At 42.2% G+C, this 22,401-nt stretch overlaps 2 protein-coding genes across 4 annotated transcripts in view; one reads left to right on the top strand and one right to left on the bottom strand.

Moving 5' to 3' along the window:
• FBXO36 (F-box protein 36) overlaps window positions 1-22,401 on the bottom strand; it is a 155,901-nt gene that overhangs the window by 18,588 nt on the left and 114,912 nt on the right. Inside the window, exon 5 of one of the 3 annotated variants that reach the window (XR_010129714.1) lies at window positions 16-133. Coding sequence is in view for 2 of the 3 variants with exons in the window: in XM_063695259.1 (XP_063551329.1) it covers window positions 15,458-15,744 (287 nt within the window). In the remaining variant the exon portion in view is untranslated. Of the gene's footprint in view, window positions 1-15; window positions 134-15,181; window positions 16,082-22,401 lie in introns of those variants that run through there. The other 2 variants (XM_055379675.2, XM_063695259.1) reach the window with 2 other exon arrangements.
• SLC16A14 (solute carrier family 16 member 14) overlaps window positions 1-22,401 on the top strand; it is a 34,281-nt gene that overhangs the window by 2,337 nt on the left and 9,543 nt on the right. Inside the window, exons 2-4 of the mRNA XM_004033313.5 lie at window positions 7,470-7,742; window positions 17,027-17,170; window positions 20,209-21,186. Of these exons, the coding sequence (XP_004033361.1) occupies window positions 7,484-7,742; window positions 17,027-17,170; window positions 20,209-21,186 (1,381 nt within the window). The 5' untranslated portion in view covers window positions 7,470-7,483. The remainder of the gene's footprint in view (window positions 1-7,469; window positions 7,743-17,026; window positions 17,171-20,208; window positions 21,187-22,401) is intronic.

Below are 22,401 nucleotides of genomic sequence, written 5' to 3'. Positions count from 1 at the left end.
TGCAGTGGCACACACCTGTAGTCCCAGCTACTCGGGAGGCTGAGGCAGGAGAATCGCTTGAACTCGGGAGGCGGAAGTTGCAGTGAGCCGAGATCTCACCAGTGCACTCCAGCCTGGGCGACAAAGCCATACTCTGTCAAAAAAAAAAAAAAAATGACTTGCTTGTAAAACTTTCTACACTGCCGTAGAAAATTTAATTTTGTTCTAATATCTGAAACAGCCTAGAAGGATCTGTTATTTTCATTTCTGCCTATTATCACGTAAATATGTAGCTGACCCAGTTTCATAGCATATATATGTTACCCCCCATTTACAGTTTCTTTTTCATCGTCTATGAACTCATTTGGGGAGAATGGAAGGCTGACTATTGGTCCCGTAATCTTCCCATTTTCTTATTTCACCTTCTTCATAACAAAGCCCTAATATTTTTTGTCAAGCTTCCAATAGCAAGCTTGCTTAGAGTGGGTTACCTTTTACTTTTTTTTTTTCTTGAGGTAGTCTCGTTCTATCATCCAGGCTGGAGTGCAGTGGCACCATCTCAGCTCACTGCAACCTCCGTCTCCCAGGTTCAAGCAATTCTGCTGCCTCGGCCTCCTGCGTAGCTGTGAGTATAGGTGCGCACCACCACACTGGCTAATTTTTGTATTTTTAGCAGAGAAGGGATTTCACCATGTTGGCCAGGCTGGTCTCAGACTCCTGACCTCAAGTGATCCAGCCCCCTCAGCCTCCCAAAGTGCTGGGATTACAGGCATGAGCCACCGTGTTCTGCCACATTTTACATATTAATCCTCAGCAGAAGCCCTACATTCACTGCCTCAGTATGCCACATGCATATCGTCATTTTACATGTATGTCAGGATGTAGAAAATGTAAGGGAGCTTGAAGGCCCTATGGTGGTCAAAGACATGGAGCCTGGGGGTACAGATACACCCTCTAAGTTCTCCCTCTCCAGGTGTGGAGTAGGATTATAATACTAAAATTATTCTTATATCTTATATAAATACATACATAATTATACATGTATATAATTATATGAATGCTACAAGCAATCTTGGAGTTGGAGGGATAAACATTTGTTTTTCTGTTGTCTTTTGTTTTCATTAACTAGTTGGTCTAGAAGTTAACCATGAGTAGTCAAAACAGTAATTACTTTTGGAGAGATTTAAGTGTGAAATACAACTGACTCCATTGCTCAGCAGATCTATAGGGGCCTCCTGAGGATCCAAAATAACTTTTTGGGCCAGGCATGCTGGCTCATGCCTGTAATCCCAGCACTTTGAGAGGCCAAGGCAGGTGGATCACTTGAGGTTAGGAGTTCCAGACCAGCCTGACCAACATGGTGAAACCCTGTCTCTACAAAAATACAAAAATTATCTGGCATGGTGGTGCACACCTGAAGTCCCAGCTACTTGGGAGGCTGAGGCAGGAGAATCACTTAAATCTGGAAGGTAGAGGTTGCAATGAGCCGAGATCATGCCACTGCACTCTGGCCTGGACAACAGAGTAAGACTCCATCTCAAAAAAAAAAAAAGAACTTTTTGACTATATTCTACATGCACCCTTGTGCCTCTTGAATAAAATTTGTCCATTAAATGCTATTCAGTGTCACTTATTTATGAACAAACTGGAAATATCAAGAGCAGTTTGTTGGCACCTACATCTCTTCACCCATAAATAATTCAGTAAGAATATAAAGTTCTTATATTTAGAACTTTATATTTAGAAAGTGCTTAATATTTCAACCCATGGGCTGAAAAACTATAACTTTTTGTTGTTGTTTGTTTGTTTTGAGATGGAGTTTCACTCTTGTTGCCCAGGCTGGAGTGCAATGGCGCGATCTCGGCTCACTGCAACTTCTGCTTCCCAGGTGCAAGAGATTCTCCTGCTTCAGCCTCCCGAGTAGCTGGGATTACAGGCATGCACCACCACACCCTGCTAATTTTGTAGTTTTAGTAGAGACAGGGTTTCTCCATGTTGGTCAGGCTGGTCTCACACTCCCGACCTCAGGTGATCCGCCTACCTCGGCCTCCCAAAGTGCTGGGATTACAGGCATGAGCCACCACACCCGGCCTAAAAACCTCTAACTTTTAAATTTGTATTACTTCAAAGCCTTCCTTGGTTGTAAATGAACTTCAGGAAAATGCCACGTATTGTTGTTTCATCATATTAAACATAGCTGAGTATTTTCCCATGGACAGCAAAATGACATTTTTATGAGCTATTCACACCTTGTGTCAAGCTGCCTGGTTCTCCTGTTTCTGGCTCCTCAGGATTCTGCACACAACAGAGGCAGAGGGAAGATACTCACCAACCATCCCTTCTGAACCCTCTCTGGGCTCATCCACTGGCCCTTTGACAATGCAGCTCTGCACTGCACTGTGAGCTTTGGAGAGCAAGGGCTGCCGCATCCCTTTCTAGCCCCAAGCAGGCTCAGACATTGGGAAGGGGACAGATACACGCATACACAGACACACACACACACACACATACACACACACACACACACACACACACACACACACACACACACACACACACACAGAGACAAGCCTGAAACCCAAGACAGACTGGAAGACTTCCCAATGGAGGTCATCTTGTTTTGTTTTCTCTTTTACAAGTCAGCCACTAATATACCTGGAGGTAAGAGGCTGATCCAGACAATATTTTAAAGGTAGCTTTTATTTTCTTATAATACAGGTAATATGTATCTATTAAGGAACTTTTTTTTTTTTTTTTTTTGAGACAGGGTCTCACTTTGTCTCCCAGGCTGGAGTGCAGTGGCATGATCACAACTCACTGCAGCCTGAACCTCCCAGGCTCAAGCAGTTCTCCCACCTCTGCCTCCAGGTAGCTGGGACCACAAGTATGCGCCACCACGTGTGCCTGGCTAATTTTTATTTACGGAGACGAGGTCTCACTGTTGTCCAGGCTGGTCTTAAACTCCTGAGCTCAAGTAATCCTCCTACCTCAGCCTCCCAGATTGCTGGGATTACAGGCATGAGCCACCACACCTGGCATATTGAGGAAATTTCTCACCACTAAGATAGTAGAAAGAAGCGGGAAATTACTGGTAAGACCATCATTCAAAGAATAATCTCCATCAACATTTTTCTTTGTTTTGCTCCAGTCTTTTTTCCTATGGATACATGTCTTAGTAGAAATAACAAAGAGATTATTACATATGTCAAAAATAAAGCTGTCTAGGGCTCTTTGAAAATGTACAGGGTCACGCTAAAGTGTGAACTTTATTATTGATGAGAGACCTACATTGTCTAGCTATGCTACAATCAATTGATTTAACAAGTATTCTGATGTTAAATAGTAAAGATGTTTTCAGGGTCTTTTTTCACTGTTTCAGGGTTTCCCTATTATAAATTAACTGAATCTTGAAGGATCAGCAGAAGAGGTGAGGAGGCTGGAAGGAGAGAGGAGGGGAAGGAGAGAAAATCACACATAATAGCTGGGAGAAGGTGCTGAAGGGACTCCATCCTAATGATAATTCGAAGGGCTGAAGAAATTGGCTTTTTTTTTTTTTTTTGAGACAGAGTTTCACTCTTTAACCCAGGCTGGAGTGCAGTGACGTGATCTCACCTCACTACTGCAACCTTCACCCCCACAGCTTCAAACAATTCTCCTACCTCAGCCTCCCAAGTAGCTGGGATTTTAGGCACCTGCCACCATGCCCAACTAATTTTTCTATTTTTAGTAGAGACGGGGTTTACCATGTTGTCCAGGCTGGTGTCGAACTCCTGACCTCAGGTGATCCACACACCTCAGCCTCCCAAAGTGCTGGGATTACAGGCTTGAGCCACTGCGCCAGCCTGGAAATTGGCTTCTGAGATAAACATTTTATCACTCCCAGCAATCTGGATAATTGGAGGTAGCCAGATGTGTGAAGGAGGAAGGACCCAGGCCAAGAGCAGCACTGCACATAGGTGCTGTCGTGGCTGAGGACTGGACAGCTGTTGAGGAGATGGAATAATTTAAAATGTAAAAATAATAATGAGAACAAGGTGTGACAGAAAGAAAGAAGATGAGCCCCAGACAGATCCACTAAGTTGCTTCTCCACTGGTACCCTTGGTTCCCCTACACTCATTTTTCCCCCCAGTAAACCCTTAGCCAGAACAAATGCTCTAGTCCAGGGGTCAGCAAACTTTTCCTCTAAGTGGTCAGAGTATTTTAGGGTTTTTGGGGAACATAGCCTTTAGAAAGATAAAGTAATCCCAGCACTTTGGGATTGCAAAGCAGGAGGATTACTTGAGACTAGGCTGGGCAGCATGGTGAAAGTCCATCTCTACAACAAATTTTTAAATTAGTCAGTTGTGGTGGCACATGCCTGTAGTACCTGCTACTCAGGAGGCTGAGGCAGAAGGATCACTGGAGCCTGCTAGTTCAAGGCTGCAGTGAGCTATGATTACGCCACTGCACTCCAGCCTGGGTGACAGAGCAAGACCCTGTCTCAAAAAAAAAAAAAGGTAAAAACAAACAAAAAATTCTTCACTCAGGTGTGGATAGAAATAGGCTGCAGGCACTGTGCAATTTGCCACAATCTGCTCCTCTCTCCTACCTGTCCACATCAGAACACTCCTGAGAAAAGCCCTACAATTCGAGACTTCTTAGTGCCTTTGACACCCAGAATGGATAGTTTTTGTACATCACCCTCTGCCATGGCAACAAAATGATTTTCAGTAATAATCATGTAATGGTCAGTAATACTCATTATGTTATTGTTCTTCTGTGTTAAAATAATTAAAAGAAGAATATATTTCAATTTTAAAGATATTGAGCCGGGCAGAGTACTTCATGCCTGTAATCCCAGCACTTTGAAAGCCGAGGCAGGAGGATCACTTGAGGTCAGGAGTTCAAGACCAGTCTGGCCGTCATGGCGAAACCCTGTCTCTAATAAAAATACAAAAATTAGCCAGGTGTGGTGGCACATGCCTGTAGTCCCAGCTACTCAGGAGGCTGAAGCATGAGAATTGCTTGAACCCAGGATGCAGAGGTTGCAGAGAGTCAAAATTATGCCACTGCCCTCCAGCCTGGGTGACAGAGCAACACTCTGTCTCAAAAAAAAAAAAAAAAAAAAAAGATATTGTTCAAATTGAGTAAAACATTTCAAGTATTAATTTAAAATGTCACTTTCCAAACCAAGGTTTTGTACCTCGCAGTCTTCACTGTTTCACTATTTTAAATTGTAAACTAGAATCTCCAAGTGAGTACATAGAGTGACACAAGTGAAGTGACTTGAGATCTGGTTCTTTTTCTGGACAATCGTTGTGCTGGCACAGTTCACCTAGAGTGTTCTGAGAAAGGCGGCAACACATAACACCACAGGGGTTGTGGGTGTGGATTTTGCCAAGTGGGTATTGTTTTGCCAACAATTCTGAACTCTTAGGAGCTTCCTCTCCCAACTAATGTGTGTAGCTGGGGCTACACATGTGCCAGGGTCAACTGTAAAACCAGGAGTTCTTGAAATAACTTCCATGTAGAATACAATGTTTACAAAAGGATGAGAAATTAAAACCAGCTAATTTGAAGCATACATATACATCATTAAAATTCAACATAATTGGAACTTAGACCAGCTAAACATTTTTTCAGTGTAATTGTCTAGAATTGCTGGCATGTAGTGATGATTTAGAAAGCAGACCAACTTTTAGTTGTTTGTTGTTTTTAAGTCCTCCAGCTTATTGCAAGCTCCGGGGCAGAGTGCTCCCTGGCTCTGTCCTTGGTGCTCCATGGCCATAGCTGGGCAGTGGGACCCTGCAGGGTTCAACTTGACCTTTGGAACTGCCCAGCAATCATTTCCACTTGTGGTAGGCAACAGTCTTTTCCATTATTCTGAGCATTAAGGCTCCTACACAACCTCCGCCCTCCTCATTCTCAGCCGATAACCTAACTTCCTGCTTCACCAAAGAAATTAAACCATCAGATGTGGCTTTCCATCCCACTACTTACCATCATAGGTTCATCCACCCCCTCCTTCCTCCAGACTCAGACGATGGGTCTCTCTTCCTAATAAAGACCAATCTGTTTCACCATCTCCAGGATTAGTCATTATCATCATAATATCTCTCTCTCTCCACCCCCGACTCCTGCTCCTTATCCTCAGTCTTTATACACACACTTAATTCTCATCCCCCCCCCAAAAAAAACCATGAAAAATGAAACAGGCCAGGCACAGTGGCTCACACCTGTAATACCAGCATTTTGGGAGGCTGAGGCAGGAGGATCACTTGAAGCCAGGAGTTCAAGACCAGCTTGGGCAACATAGTGAGATCCTGTCTCTCCATACATACATACATACATATATACATATGAAAATTAGCTAGGCATGGTGGCATGTACCTGTAGTCCCAGTTATTCAGGAGGCTGAAGTGGGAGATCCCTTGAGCCCAGGAGTTCAAGACTGCAGTGAGCTATGATCACACCACTGCACTCCAGCCTGGGTGACAGAGCAAGACCCTGTCTCAAGAAAACAAACAAACAAAAGAGGAGCTAGCATCCTCTAGCTCCATCTAGCCTCCCTCCTCTCATTCAAACATCTTGAGAGATAGATCTATGCAAAGTACCCATCTCATTATGTCCAATGGCTGTTCATTATGTACAAGATAAACTACAAGCTCCTTATTTGGCTCACAAGGGCCCTGCATGATCTAGCCCCTGCCTACCTGGTAACCTCACCTGGTGACCTGTATGTCACCACAGTATCTATTCAGCTCCTTAGTCTGATACCCTATTTTTGAAGTAATTTTCTAGTAACTAATTAAGTTCCCCATGTAAATACTAGGAATGGGGTTGGGTGGAGGGGAGTAAAGTATGCATCTTGTATAACGAGACATAAGTACCACCGTTATTAGAAAGCTATGTCTTTCATTGTAATCAATTGGACTTATCAGTCTCTCCTGAGTTGGGTTAGTGTGAGCCAGACCCCCCTGAGGCTAATCCACTCTGGCTGCACTGAACAAATTAACACTTGCACCCACAAAAACTGAGAACCAGATCCTCTGCTAGGGACCCCACCAAGGTGAAGCTACCCTGAAAGGCTGCCTGAAGCCAGATCTTCCTTCTTTGACATCTTTCTTGTCACCTGTCAGTATCCATCTCTATAAGGGAGACAGGGTATGGGCTTTGGAGTCAGGACTAACTGGGGTCAAATCCTAGTTTCCCAATTGACCACACTAAATACAGGCCTTAGAAAATCACCTTACTTCTCTGAGTCTATTCCCAAGATTGTAATACCTATATATGTGATGGCTGTAAGATGAAACAGGTTTCATAAAAGCACTTGATCCTGGGAAACAGTAAGGAGTGTTTTCAAATCTGTATGGTGACAAAGATTAACCTGAAGATCAGATGTGATACTGGAGCCACGTTGACCCATGATGGGGAGGTAGAGCTGCACAAAGAAGATGAAGATATTTTTCCTTTTGATGTTCCATGAAATTATTTGTTATATGTATTTCAGAAAAATCTTGGAAAATGTATACCAGTCATGAAGATATTGGGTATGATTTTGAAGATGGCCCCAAAGACAAAAAGACACTGAAGCCCCACCCAAACATTGATGGCGGATGGGCTTGGATGATGGTGCTCTCCTCTTTCTTTGTGCACATCCTCATCATGGGCTCCCAGATGGCCCTGGGTGTCCTCAACGTGGAATGGCTGGAAGAATTCCACCAGAGCCGTGGCCTGACCGCCTGGGTCAGCTCCCTCAGCATGGGCATCACCTTGATAGTGGGTATGTTCATGTGTGACCTGTCGTAAAACTGAATTGTTATCAAATGACAATTCCCCACTGTAAGTGATGTTTTATATTGTTGTAACATTCGATATTGGATGTTACTAGCTACTATTTTTCAATTGTGATAAAATATGCATAACATAAAATTTACCATTTTAGGCCAGGCACGGTGACTCACACCTGTAATCCCAGCACTTTGGGAGGCCAAGTTGGGTGGATCAGTTGAGGTCGGATGTTCGAGATCAGCCTGGCCAACATGGCAAAACCCTGTCTCTACTAAAAATACAAAAATTAGCCAGGTATGGTGGCATGTGCCTGTAATCCCAGCTACTCGGGAGGCTGAAGCAGGAGAATTGCTTGAACCTGGGAGGTGGAGGTTGCAGTGGGCTGAGATTGTGCCATTGCACACCAGCCTGAGAGACAAAGTGAGACTCCCTTTCAAAAAAAAAAATAATTTTACCATTTTAAGCATTTTGAGTCCCATTAAGTACGCTCATATTTTTGCACAACCATCACCACCATCCATCTTTAGAACTTTTTTTCATCTTCCCAAACAGAAACTGTATTCAATAAACATGAATTCCCCATTCCCATCTTCCCTCATCCCTCGCCACCACCACTCTACTGTCTGTCTCTATGAATTTGACTATTATTCTAGGTACCTCATGTAAGTGAAATTATGCAGTATTTGTCCTCTTGTCTCTTGTGTGATATAACAATTTAAATATTTTAAACATTTGGAGTATTTTAAAAATTGATCATTTTGGCTGGTCCAGTGGTAGTGGATTATCAGAACTTATTAACATTAGTGTCACTAAAGTTGGTATACAACCCCTGACTGCTAAATTTAACTGGCTTTAAAAAAAAAACTGTCATTTAAAAAACTTCATTTAGACCCAAACTCTGTTTGCCTAACCATTATAATTCATTATGTACCATTATAAATATCTGCTTATTTAACATTTATGAATACTTTTAAAGGTAAAAATTTTAGATAAAACACTATAAAAGTCCAGTAACAATCTCATTTCAGAGTTCTGATTTTTTTTTTTTTTTTTTTTTTAAGACAGAGTCTTGCTCTGTCTCCCAGGCTGGAGCACAGTGGCACAATCTGGGCTCACTGCAACCTTGGCCATCCAGGTTCAAGGTATTCTCCTGCCTCAGCCTCCCTAGTAGATGGGACTACAGGCACCCACTACCATGCCCGGCTAATTTTTTTGTATTTTTAGTAAAGACGAGGTTTCACCATGTTGGCCAGGCTGGTCTTAAACTCCTGACTTCAAGTGATCCACCTGCCTTGGCCTCCCAAATTGCTGGGATTACAGGCATGAGCCACCATGCCCAGCCTGAGTTCTGATGTTTTCAATTTGAAATATTATTGATTTTTCATTATTGAAAAATCTTCTAAACTGTTTCTAGAAAGCTTACTGATATATAGCTAACAGAAAGGAATAACAATATATTCTTGTATTTTCTTTTGAAACGGAGTTTCTCCATGTTGCCCAGGCTGGTCTCGAACTCCGGCCTCAAGAGATCTGCCCACCTCAGCCTCCCAAAGTCCTGGAATTACAGGCCTGAGCCACTGCATCTGGCTGCATTTTCTTTTTTAAAAAAATTGTTTAACATGGGAACATAGATTCAAGTTTTCCTGAATATACACTCCCTATTCTTGTATTTTCTAGTTAAACCTAACCACACAGCAATCTATGAAGTCAAATCTTATACAGCTGGAGATACTAAACCTGGGAAGTTATTATAAATATAATGCTATGATGGCTAATGTGTTTCAGTTTGAAAATGAAATAACTCTTACTGTCAATTAATATTGAATAAGCATCTATGATATACTAGGGGCTTTCCCTTACATTATCTCATTTAATTTTATTTCCTTCCCTTAACAATGTTCTGAGATAACCACCACTATGACATTTTTCAGTTGTTTCACTTAAAGGTGAAAGCCATATATTTATATCTAATTGTCTGAATTTAAAATATTTATAATATATTTTATACTGGAAACATAAACAGTCTCTAATCTTTCTCAGTTTTGTGCGAGTATGCATATGCCAGGCCAATGTGTGTCTGATTGGAATCTGTGCCTTTTCAGTGATTCCCAATTAGTAATTAATTGCTCGAATGCAATTCAGAGACTTGTTGATCTTGGCTGGCATTCAACTCTTTTTTTTTTTTTTTACTTTTTGTAGAAACAGGGTGTCACTCTGTTGCCCAGGGTGGAGTGCAGTAGCACAATCATAACTCACTGCAGCCTTGAACACCTGGGCTCAAGCGATCCTCCCACCTCAGCTTCCTCCCACCTCAGCTTCCTGAGTAGCTAAAATTACAGGCATATGCTACCATGCCCTGCTAATTTTTAAAACTTTTTGGTAGAGATGGGGCCTTGCCATATTGCCCAGGTTGATCTCAAACTCCTGGCTTTAAGAGATCCTCCTGCCTCAGCCTCTCAAAGTGCTGGGATTACAGGTGTGAGTCACTCCACCAGCAATGTTATTTTTGATAATACAAACAATATTAAAGCCAGGCACGGTGGTTCACGTCTATAATCCCAGCACTTCGGGAGGCTGAGGCGAGCGGATCACCTGAAGTCAGGAATCTGAGACCAGCCTGGCCAACATGGTGAAACCCTGCCTTTACTAAAAATACAAAAAATTAGCCAGGCATGGTGGCAAACACCTGTAGTCCCAGCTACTCAGGAGGCTGAGGCAGGAGAATTACTTCAACCCAGGAGGCAGAGGTTGCAGTCAGCCGAGATGGCGCCACTGCACTCCAGCCTGGGCAATAGAGTGAGACTACGTCTCAAAAAAAAAAAAAACAAAAAAAAAACCAATATTAGTAACAATGGTAGTCCTAATGATAGACAACAAGGACAAAGTGTTATTTCTCAAGTTGTGTGGCACATGTGTGTGCAAGTGTGTATGTTTACTGGAAGGGAATTAATACGGATAGTTTTAAAATTAAATAAGGCACCATTATGTATGTCAGAAAATTACTGATAAATCATTTTTGTTTGTAACATTGTTGAACTGACTTCTTCAAATCTGCATTGTTTTGTTAAACTAGGACTGTTTGTCATAGGAAACACGCAGGTAGGTTTATTTCAGTGTCGGGCTTCAACTTTTACATCAGTTGTAATTCTACTTTTCTCAATAAGTTAGTAAAGGAAAACTGTGTTTCTAGAACACTTAAAATCCAGCTTTCTTTCCTTTTTAAAAATATATTTGTAAGGGGTAAAACAAAACATATGTAGATTTAATCTTGGAAGTGTATGCACGCAGTAACATCAAAAAAAGTCTCAGAAGAAGGCCAGGATACGAAATGTCCCAATATTTTCCAAACCATCCAATAAGTTGGTCTTAGATATTATGTTTCATAAGTCCTATGAAAATAAGCAACAGAAACTAGTTCTGAAATTATTGGATATGGTTTTAAAGATGATCCCCAAAATAAGAACCCCTAACTCATGGTGAAATGTGATGGTCATACTTAATTTAATTGACAGGTAACTGTTTGTTCAGAATTTTGTTTGAGAGTCCCTGAATTCCAGACTGTGGAATTTTAGATTTTAGACTGATCTTTCTACAGGGAAAGCTGCCTGCCAGATAAACATTTTTTGCTGAGTTTCAGAAATCATAACATAACACAGCAGGCCTCATAGTTATATAAATGAAAGGTCTTTTATTCTATCTATTTACCTAAAATTATTGTCCATTATCCCAGGCTTCCTGGTACAGGGTGGCTGCAGATTTGTTGAGCAGCCTCAGGGAAGCTTTCCAAGCCAGAAACGCACAGTAACAGCTCTCCTTTATTTAGCACATACTGCATGCCAAATGCACGTTAATGTACGTGATCTCATTTGATCCTACAACACTGGAGGCCAGACCGTTGTCTGTATCTTACAGAGGAAGAATATGCAACACTCAGAGACATTAAGTAACTTACTGAAGGTTGAACAGCCAGTAAGTGTAGAACTGGCTTTAAACCTGGTCCATGGGACTCCAAAATTGTGTCTGCTATGACACTGCCTGCCATTACATCAAATGAGAACTGAAAACATACTTGAAATGAATAATACAAATGGTTTTTACGTTCTAATCATTGTAAGCACATTTGGGCTACCTCTTAAATTTAGAAAGGTCCGTGGTTTTTTCTTTTTTTCTTCTTCTTCTTTTTTTTTTTTTTCTGAGACAGAGTCTCGCTCTGTCGCCCAGGCTGGAGTGCAGTGGCGCTATCTTGACTCACTGCAATCTCCGCCTCCCAGGTTCACGCCATTCTCCCACCTCAGCCTCCCGAGTAGCTGGGACTATAGGCGCCTATCACCACACCCGGCTAATTTTTTGTATTTTTAGTACAGACGGGGTTTCACCGTGTTAGCCAGGATGGTCTTGATCTCCTGACCTCGTGATCCACCTGCCTCGGCCTCCCAAAGTTCTGGGATCACAGGCATGAGCCACTGGGCCCAGCCAAAAAAATCCATGATTTATATGACAGTAGTTGAAAGTCCTCTCTTGGGCAGTGGTTTGCATATGGCAAATTCAAATTCAATAAATATGCATCGTTTCCTTCTTCTTTTTTTTTTTTTTTTTTTTTTTTGAGACGGAGTCTTGCTCTGTCACCCAGGCTGGAGTGCAGTAGCACGATCTCGGCTCACTGCAACCTCTGCCTCCTGGGTTCCAGCGATTCTCCTGCCTCAGCCCCATGAGTAGCATGAATTCGTCACCGTCCTGCAGAAGGTCCCAACTTTTAATAAAACGTAATCACCTCATTTGTATTGTAAACCAAAAAATATCTGAGACTGGTCTCAATCAATCCGGAAGTTAATTTAGCCAAGGGTAGGGAGGTGCCCAGAAGAAATAAACACAGAATCACAGAAACAGTCTGTTACCTGTGCTTTTCTCCAAAGATGATTTTGAGGACTTCAACATTTAAAGGGGAAAAGTGGGCTGGAGGAGAAAGGGAGGGTACAGTCATCCACGTGTTGCAAGAGAAAAGGTGCAGATAGGGGAATCATCAATTTTGTATTCATCTCACACTCAGTAAATCAGCACTTTTACATAAAATAAGGTGAACATAGAGTAGCTACCTGTGGAGCTATATAACCCTTTCTCTGTGACTATCTGCTTAGGAATAAAAGGAAAGGCGGTTGCTTGCATGACTCAGCTTTCAGCTTAATTTTTTTCTTTTGGCAGAGTGAATTGGGGTGCCAAGTCTGTATTTTCTTTTCACAGTATCTACAGCAGCCTTTGTGATGCTAGCTCTGAATCATTCTTGGGGGATGCCCTATTGTTGGGGGAATCCACAGGCTACACAAGATAAATTACTTGCTAAATCACTTTATAGCAGTGATTGTCAATCTTGATTGCACATCAGATCCACCTGGGGAGCTTTAACTTCCCCCTCAGGCTGCACCTGGGATGGGCGCCAAGTATCAGGATTTTTTTTTAAGCTCCTAAGCAACACCACTGTTCAGTTAAGGCAGACAGTTCATTGATTTAGAGGCTCCTAACTCTTTACTATGGTGAGGGGTTACCCTAAGAGACCCGGAGTTCAAAGCATCTGTAACCATCCCTGAGAACGGCCAAGGCTCACCTGTGATTGCTCCTCTCTTTACCAGCGCTTTTTCCAACCTGTCAGCTGCCAGGATGGGTCAATAAAATATAACTTCTTGAGGGTGTTTCCCACAGCAATGGGACACTTTTTTTTTGAGATGAAGTCGCACTCTGTCACCCAGGCTGGAGTGCGGTGGCGTGATCTCAGCTCACTGCAACCTCTGCTGCCCAGGTTCAAGCGATTCTCCTGCCTCAGCCTCCCAAGTAGCTGGCATTACAGGCATCTGCCACCACACCTGGCTAATTTTTGTAGCTGTAGTAGAAACGGGGTTTCACCGTCTTGTCCAGGCTTGTCTTGAACTCCTGACCTCGTGATCCACCCGCCTCGGCCTCCCAAAGTGCTGAGATTACAGGTGTGAACCACCACACCTGGCCAGGACATTTTATTACAGTGGGAAATGGTCCAAGATTCAGATTTCTTCTGAAAATGAAAAAGTCAGATAATGTGAATAATCTCATCCTAAAACACTGAATTACTCTATAAAAGTGTGAGTCATGGTCAAAGGATTGTATCTCAATTGTATGATTCCCCCTTCTCCTTAGATTGTGAGGGGACTTCTTTTATTTTCTTGAAATGGTGGTTTGATTTTGGCAATGCTAGTGGACCATCAGTAAACAGTGGGTAGAAAATGAAACTCAGCTGGCACAGTGGCTCACATAATCCCAGCACTTTTGGAGACTGAGGCGGGTGGATCACCTGAGGTCAGCAGTTTGAGACCAGCCTAGCCAACATGGTGAAACCCTGTCTCTACTAAAAATACAAAAAATTAGCTGGGCATGGTGACCAGCACCTGTAATCCCAGCTACTCAGGAGGCTGAGGCAGGAGAATCGCTGGAATCCAGGAGGCAGAGGTTGCAGTGAGCCGAGATGGCACCACTGCACTCCAGCCTGGGCAACAAGCGTGAAACTCTGTCTCAAAAAAGAAAGAAAGAAAGAGAGAGAGAAAGAAAGGGAAGGAAGGGAGGAGGGGAGGGAGGAAACTGAGAGTCAAAAAGCTTGGGTTTTTTTTTTCAATGTACATATATTTTATAACCATGGAGAAGTCACAGCATTTCTGGGTCTCGCTTGGCTCATCTGCAAATCATAAATGACTGAAGCCCAGCATGCGAGAGTTGATTAAGTTGATAACAGTGCCTGGCTGTTTAGTTAATGTTTTAAGCAGTTAAATAGTTATACTTTTTTAAATTTATAAAATTTCTCCAGACATGAATATTTGCACTGAGTTTGGAATTTTCTCCCTTTTTTTTTTTCTCAAACGCCTTTTTAATGTAATGTTTCATAAAGCACCTCAGAAAAATTTGCTTCTGGGCCCTTTCTGTGAAGTGGAAAATATGATTGTGCTACTGAACTGTGATCTGTTGACCTTTGAAAGGGCTACAAACAGCAAACTGACAAGTCATGCATTTTTCTCTTTTTTACCCACTCATCCAAGCTAGGCATAGTCAAGTAACCATGGGTTTAGAAAAACAAAAATAAAAATGTGTAAAGAAATCAAACAAGTATCTCTAACTAACGGTATGTGAATTTCAGTTAACCCAAGTAATTCCATCAGATTTTTTATCAGTGCATTTATTTTAGATATTATTTCTATAATGTGCATATTTAATAACAAATAACATTTATATAAAGTATGTTTAATATATTAAGTCTATTCTAAGGAGTTAATTTACTGAATTATTTCCTGTAATGCAACAGAGTTAATTAAATTAGTAAGTCTTCACCTTCATAGTTTTTAGGATTAGGCACCCACAAAACCACTAGACAAAATAAACTCATTAGCTGACTGTACGCAGATATACACATGAATATAGTTAGAACTTTAAAGGAAACTTTATTTCAGTTTAAGCCAAAAGGGAAGCTCTTTAAACAAGTTTTTAACGTTCATCTGCATATAAGGTTTCATAACTTTGTAATGATCAAAAATAATTAAAATATGCCATCTTACTGAATATTGAGTACTAGCTCATATAAATCTGGATTCCTATTTAAACAAGGAATCATTGATCACAAGATAAGCTTTCAGCTTCAGTGACATCAGAAATTACTACAAAATCAGGAGGAGAATAAAGAAGGTTGACAATTAAGAACTAGAAAGTCAGCCAGGTGCCATGGCTCAAGCCTGTCATCCCAGCACTTTGGGAGGCCAAGGCAGACAGATCCCTTGAGCCTAGAAATTGTAGACCAGTCTGAACAACACGGTGAAACCCTATCTCTATAAAAAATACAAAATTAGCAGGACATGACAGCATAAGCCTGTAGGCCCAGCTACTCAGGAAGCTGAGATGGGAGGATCGCTTGATCCCAGGGAGGTGAAGGCTGCAGTGAGCCGTGATCACACACCACTGAACTCTAGCTTGGATGACACAGTGAGACCCTGTATCAAAACAAAAACAAGAAAACAAAACAAAACTAGAAAGTCAGCGTAAAGGAAACAATCAGAACGCGTCTCATAAAATACTGTGCTGCTGTGAGTGTTGTCACATTTTACACAATGGAAATGGATTCCCGAATCTCCATAGCCTGATAGGTCTGGTAAGAGACTGTGCACACCAGCCGGGATGGGAGTCTGTATGAAGTGATGACAACTAGCTCTTTTCAGCTTGGTTTCAATCTGGGTATCCTCATGAAAACAGGCTATTAGTTTTCTGCCTGAAGCCCAGGAGTTCTGAAGACTCCCTTCCTGTACTCCCTTTTGGTCTCAGTTTCCTTATCTGCAAAATGGGTATAATGAAGAGAGCTTAGTTTACATGGTTGTTGAAACCATTAAATGACATAATTTGTATAAAGCACTTAGCAAAGTGCTCAGTAAATGTTAGCTAACAGGTAAATATGGTTATATATATACCTATGTAAAACATATAAGCTTAAGTATGTATCTTTTGATAGGAGGAGAAGGTGAACATAATAACCTACTGTCCATATAAATCCCCAAGTTGCTTCTTGGAATGTATGTCTATACAGAGGCACAAACATAAAGCACTTCTGTATCCTTGAAGCATAGTTTAAAAACCATTGATTGAAGGACCTGATAACAGTTCTTTTTTTCCCTCATTATACATAATACATTTTTAATATTTCTATTTTAGTCAAAAACTGAAATGTCTTTCTATTTGGAAAGAAGCCAAAGAAATAATGTAATTGAGGCCAGGTTTAAGACCAGAGGGAAGGATAGAGACTGCAGCAAACTGGAAGGGGTGTGTCCCAGTCAAACGGGCTCAGCCACTGCACAGCTCCAACTAACTTTGGTCCTGTGGGAAGGTAGTCTGTGTTGCCACTGGACTTCTTGTGAATCCTCTTAATTTTTAAACATTGGCAACTAATTCCAGACATTTTTTAGACTTTGTATGGGATCGACAAAATGTATCCACAGGCTAGAGATAGCTCCTAGACCACTGGTTTTCTTGTAGATGAAAGAATGAATGTCTATTTATTTCAGGTCTGCCTTTCCTGAAAATCCAGAACCTTGTGCTCTCTGATGAAATTACTTAAAATCATCTTTGCATGCTAAAAATGTTTGGCATATAAAAAAATGGGGGCTTTTTGTGTCATTTAACAGCTCTAGTGACATTTTATTCTTTGTCTTCACATGAAGATTTATGAGAAAGAATAAAACGGAAGCGCCTTTAGTCAATTCCTTTTCCAATGCTCTGTGACAGGCCCTTTCATCGGCTTGTTCATTAACACCTGTGGGTGCCGCCAGACTGCGATCATTGGAGGGCTCGTCAACTCCCTGGGCTGGGTGTTGAGTGCCTATGCTGCAAACGTGCATTATCTCTTCATTACTTTTGGAGTCGCGGCTGGTAAGCATGTGGCTTTTTTAAAACTCGATTTTAAATGTTTTATAAGACATCTTGGCAGTGGATTTAATTGTGGAGAAAAGAGACACGTTAAAACATTCTGTTCTGTTTCCTTCCCCCCACTTCACCCCAACCCCTCCCTACACTCCTGGAAATACATTTTAACATTACATTTTAATATGCCTTAAGTGGGGGGAGCCCACCTAACAGCGAAACTTGGCCTGCCTAATAGAATCAAATTATATTTCCATATGCCTGGTTCTAAATGCCAATGCTATCTCCAGTGAGGAATAGGAAAAGGAAGGCAGTAACGTTGACTTAGGTGAATGGACCAAAGATTAAGGAAATTACATCGGTGTGATGTGGGAAATAAGCTAAATAATAGGCCAGGGGCAGTAGCTCATGCCTGTAATCCCAACACTTTGGAAGGCCAAGGTGGGCAGACCACTTGAGGCCAGGAGTTCAAGACCAGCCTGGCCAACATGGTGAAACCCCGTCTCTACTGAAAATACAAAAAAAAAAAAAAAATTAGCCAAGTGTGGTGGCACCTGCCTGTAATCCCAGCTCCTCAGCAGGCTCAGATATGAGAATAGTTTTAACCCAGGAGGTAGAGGTTGCTGTGAGCCAAGATTGTGCCACTGTACTCCAGTCTGGTTGACAGAGTAAGACTCTGTCTCAATAATAATAATAATAATAATAATAATAATAATAATAATAAAGCCTCCTGTGTGAAAATAGAAAAGAAAAAACATAAATACATAAGTAAATATTAAAAAAAAATTAACGAAACCAATAACGTTCATTTACTCTTTAATAATCATTTGCTCTTTTTTTTTTTTTTTTTTTTTGAGACGGAGTTTCACTCTTGTTGCCCAGGCTGGAGTGTAATGGCACAATCTTGGCTCACTGCAACCTCCGCCTCCTGGGTTCAAGCAATTCTCCCGCCTCAGTCTCCCAAGTAGCTGGGATTACAGGCATGCACCACCATGCCCAGCTAATTTTGTATTTTTAGTAGAGACGGGGTTTCTCCATGTTGGTCAGGCTGGTCTCGAACTCCCAACCTCAGGTGATCCACCTGCCTTGGCCTCCCAAAGTGCTGGGATTACAGGTGTCAGCCATAGCACCCGGCCTTATAATAATTTACTCTTTTAGCCCTGTTCAAATTCATAAAATAGCATAAACCACACATATATGTAGAGACGAAGAAGCAAATCTAGAGTACAGTTAGGTTGTCATTCCCAGTGAAGAGGTTAATATTGGCTGCCAGCCACCACAATCTGCATATCCATTATGCAAAATATATTCCCAGCCACAATTTCCTTCATCAGCAGGTAGTGTGATTCACACAGATGAGTAATTACTTGTACAATTGCATTTTAAATAAACTGAATCCAGCTTGACACTCTTTTTGAGTACAGAGCTACAATGAATGCGTTAGCATAAGAGTTAAAAGTTAGCTTGGAATTCTGGCTTTTCTTTTTTCATTGTTATTACCTGTGTGACTTTGGGCAAGTTATTTAACCTACTTATACCTCAGTTTCCTTATCTGCAAAATGGGTATAATGAAGAGAGCTTAGTTTACATGGTTGTTGAAATGATTAAATGGCATAATTTGTATAAAGCACTTAGCAAAGTGCTCAGTAAATGTTAGCTAATAGGTAAATATGGTTATATATATAAAACATACAAGCTGAAGTATGTATCTTTTGACAGGAGGAGAAGGTGAACATAATAACCTACTGTCCATATAAATCTGCAAGTTGCTTCTTGTAATATATATCTATACACATACACACATAAAGCACTTCTGTATCCTTTGAAGCATAGTTTAAAAACCATTGATTGAAGGACCTGATAACAGTTCTCTTTTTCCCTTATTATACATAATATATTTTTGATATTTCTATTTTAGTCGTAATTGACAATGGTAAACATTTGTGGAGTCAAATGTGATGTTCTGATACATGTATATATTGTAGAATGATTGAATAAGGCTAATTGACATATCCATCACCTCACATACTTGTGATGAGAACATTTAAAATCTACATTTAGCAATTTGAAAAATATAGAATACATTATTACTAACTACAGTCACCATATTGTACAACAGATCACTAGAACATATTCCTCTGGTTAAAACAGTTCTTTTAAAATGTCAGATGTTGGCCAGGAGCAGTGGCTCACACCTGTAATCCCAGCACTTTGAGAGGCCAAAGCAGGTGAATTGCGTGAGCCCAGGAGTTTGAGACCAGCTTGGGCAACATGGTGAAACCACGTGTCTACAAAAAAAATTACAAAAATTAGCCACACACGGTGATAGTCCCAGTTACTTGGGAGACTGAGGTGAGAGGATCATCTGAGCCTGGGGAGTTCGAGGACGCAATGAGCTGTGATTGCACCACTGCATTCCAGCCTGGGCAACAGAGTGAGTCCCTGTCTCAAAAAAAAAAAAAAAAAAAGTCAGATATTTTCCCTGAGTACATTAGAAACTCTTCCCTATAATAGTCCAGTGAATAGGGCTAGCAGTGGGATTTTTGTGTTATAGGCGAGGAAATAAACACTCCTTTTGCTGAGACTAAAGAGCCAGGTTGGGGTCTCTGGACACATAGTGCAGTCAAGGGAGGCTTAAGACAGCAGAGGCCCTCAGAGAAGACATTCATTCTCCCAGCAACTTCCTAAGCACATGCTGTGTTCTGGGCAGTCCTGGGCATACCAGTGGTGAAAATACATGGTCCTGCCTGCCTGCCTGGAGCTTCTATTTTTCTGATGTGAGAATGCTGCTCCATTTTGTTATTGGAGGAACTTGTGCCGCAAAGCCTGTTGGGGAAAATGGCGGGCTAGAAACCTGCTTGGGTGGATGGTCTTTCTGCTGCTTATCCCTGGGAGCTGCTTTTTAAATAATCACTGTTATTGCTTTGTTAGAAATAAAAAGCATAAATAGATGCCAATTAAGGAAATGCAGGTGATCTTTGCTGCGAATTCTGGATATGGCCACTGATGTTGCACTGTGTCTTTTCTTCCCCCGTCGGCCTGTGCAGGCCTGGGCAGCGGGATGGCCTACCTGCCAGCGGTGGTCATGGTGGGCAGGTATTTCCAGAAGAGACGCGCCCTCGCCCAGGGCCTCAGCACCACGGGGACCGGATTCGGTACGTTCCTAATGACTGTGCTGCTGAAGTACCTGTGCGCAGAGTACGGCTGGAGGAATGCCATGTTGATCCAAGGTGCCGTTTCCCTAAACCTGTGTGTTTGTGGGGCGCTCATGAGGCCCCTCTCTCCTGGTAAAAACCCAAACGACCCAGGAGAGAAAGATCTGCGCGTCCTGCCAGCGCACTCCACAGAATCTGTGAAGTCAACTGGACAGCAGGGAAGAACAGAAGAGAAGGATGGTGGGCTTGGGAACGAGGAGACCCTCTGCGACCTGCAAGCCCAGGAGTGCCCCGATCAGGCCGGGCACAGGAAGAACATGTGTGCCCTCCGGATTCTGAAGACTGTCAGCTGGCTCACCATGAGAGTCAGGAAGGGCTTCGAGGACTGGTATTCGGGCTACTTTGGGACAGCCTCTCTATTTACAAATCGAATGTTTGTAGCCTTTATTTTCTGGGCTTTGTTTGCATACAGCAGCTTTGTCATCCCCTTCATTCACCTCCCAGAAATCGTCAATTTGTATAACTTATCGGAGCAAAACGACGTTTTCCCTCTGACGTCAATTATAGCAATAGTTCACATCTTTGGAAAAGTGATCCTGGGCGTCATAGCCGACTTGCCTTGCATTAGTGTTTGGAATGTCTTCCTGTTGGCCAACTTCACCCTTGTCCTCAGTATTTTTATTCTGCCGTTGATGCACACGTACGCTGGCCTGGCGGTCATCTGTGCACTGATAGGGTTTTCCAGTGGTTATTTCTCCCTAATGCCCGTAGTGACTGAAGACTTGGTTGGCATTGAACACCTGGCCAATGCCTACGGCATCATCATCTGTGCTAATGGCATCTCTGCGTTGCTGGGACCACCTTTTGCAGGTAAACTCTCTGAGGTTTTAAGAGCTCAGAGTGCATGTACATATGGTGCGTTATGTTATAAAATCCCAGATAAAGAAGGAGGTTTCCATTTGTGTACATGTTCCTTTTATCTTCCCATTCCTGCCCCCTACTTTCTCATTTATACATTTTAGCAAGTTAAAGCCTATTCTTTCTTTTTTTTTCAAGATGGAGTCTCGCTCTATCGCCCCAGCTGGAGTGCAGTGGTGCGCTCTCAGCTCACTGCAACCTCTACCTCCCAGGTTCAAGTGATTCTCCTGCCTTAGCCTCCCATGTAGCTGGAATTATAGGTGTGCACCACCACGCCCGGCTAATTTTTTATGTTTTTGGTAGACATGGGGGGTTTCACCATGTTGGCCAGGATGGCCTCGAACTTCTGACCTCGAGTGATCCACCCGCCTCAGCCTTCCAAAGTGGTGGGATTACAGGCATGAGCCACCACGCCTGGCCAAGGCCATTCTTTTATGTAGAATATAGATGAAATGCAGATGAACTTTTGATCCTATCCACATGATAAAGCAGCCAGGCTGGTAGAGTGAGGAAATAAAGTGGATGGGGTGATGGAATACTGACGGGCTCCTTACCCATTTGAAGGTGGCCTCTGGGCAGTTAGTTCCAGCTGATTTTTGTCACCAAGAAATACTGAGAATTGTTGCCAGATCTTCTGTTGTTGTTTCCCCCCAAGGGAAGCTAAGAATCTGTACTGTTAGGTAGCACTAACAGATTTCCAAAAACCACGTGGCAGGTGCAACAGAACACATCCATGGACTCGATCCAGCCCTATATTCGCTTCCTATTGTTGCTATAATAAGTTGCCAGAAACTTATGGTGGCTTAAAACAATACAGATTGGCCAGGAGTGGTAGCTCACACCTGTAATTCCGGTACTTTGGGAGGCTGAGGCCAGAGGATCACTTGAGCTCAGGAGTTCAAGACCAGCCTGGGCAATACAGCGAAACCCCATCTACACACACACACACACACACACACACACACACACACACACACACACACAAATACAGACTTATTATCTTACTGTTCTGGAGGTCAGCAGAGCTGAATTCCTTCTGGAGGTCAGCAGAGCTGAATTCCTTCTTGAGGTTTTAGGGGGGAATTTGTTTCCTTGTCTTTTCCAGCATCTGGAGGCCACTTTCATTCTTTGGTGCGTGCCCTCTTGCTCCATCTTCTAAGCCAGCAG

This window comes from Gorilla gorilla, chromosome 11 (assembly GCF_029281585.2).
Source record: "Gorilla gorilla gorilla isolate KB3781 chromosome 11, NHGRI_mGorGor1-v2.1_pri, whole genome shotgun sequence".
Taxonomy (NCBI): Eukaryota; Metazoa; Chordata; class Mammalia; order Primates; family Hominidae; genus Gorilla; species Gorilla gorilla.
Note: the sequence above shows the minus strand (reverse complement) of the source record. Positions and strands in the feature narration are given on the sequence as shown.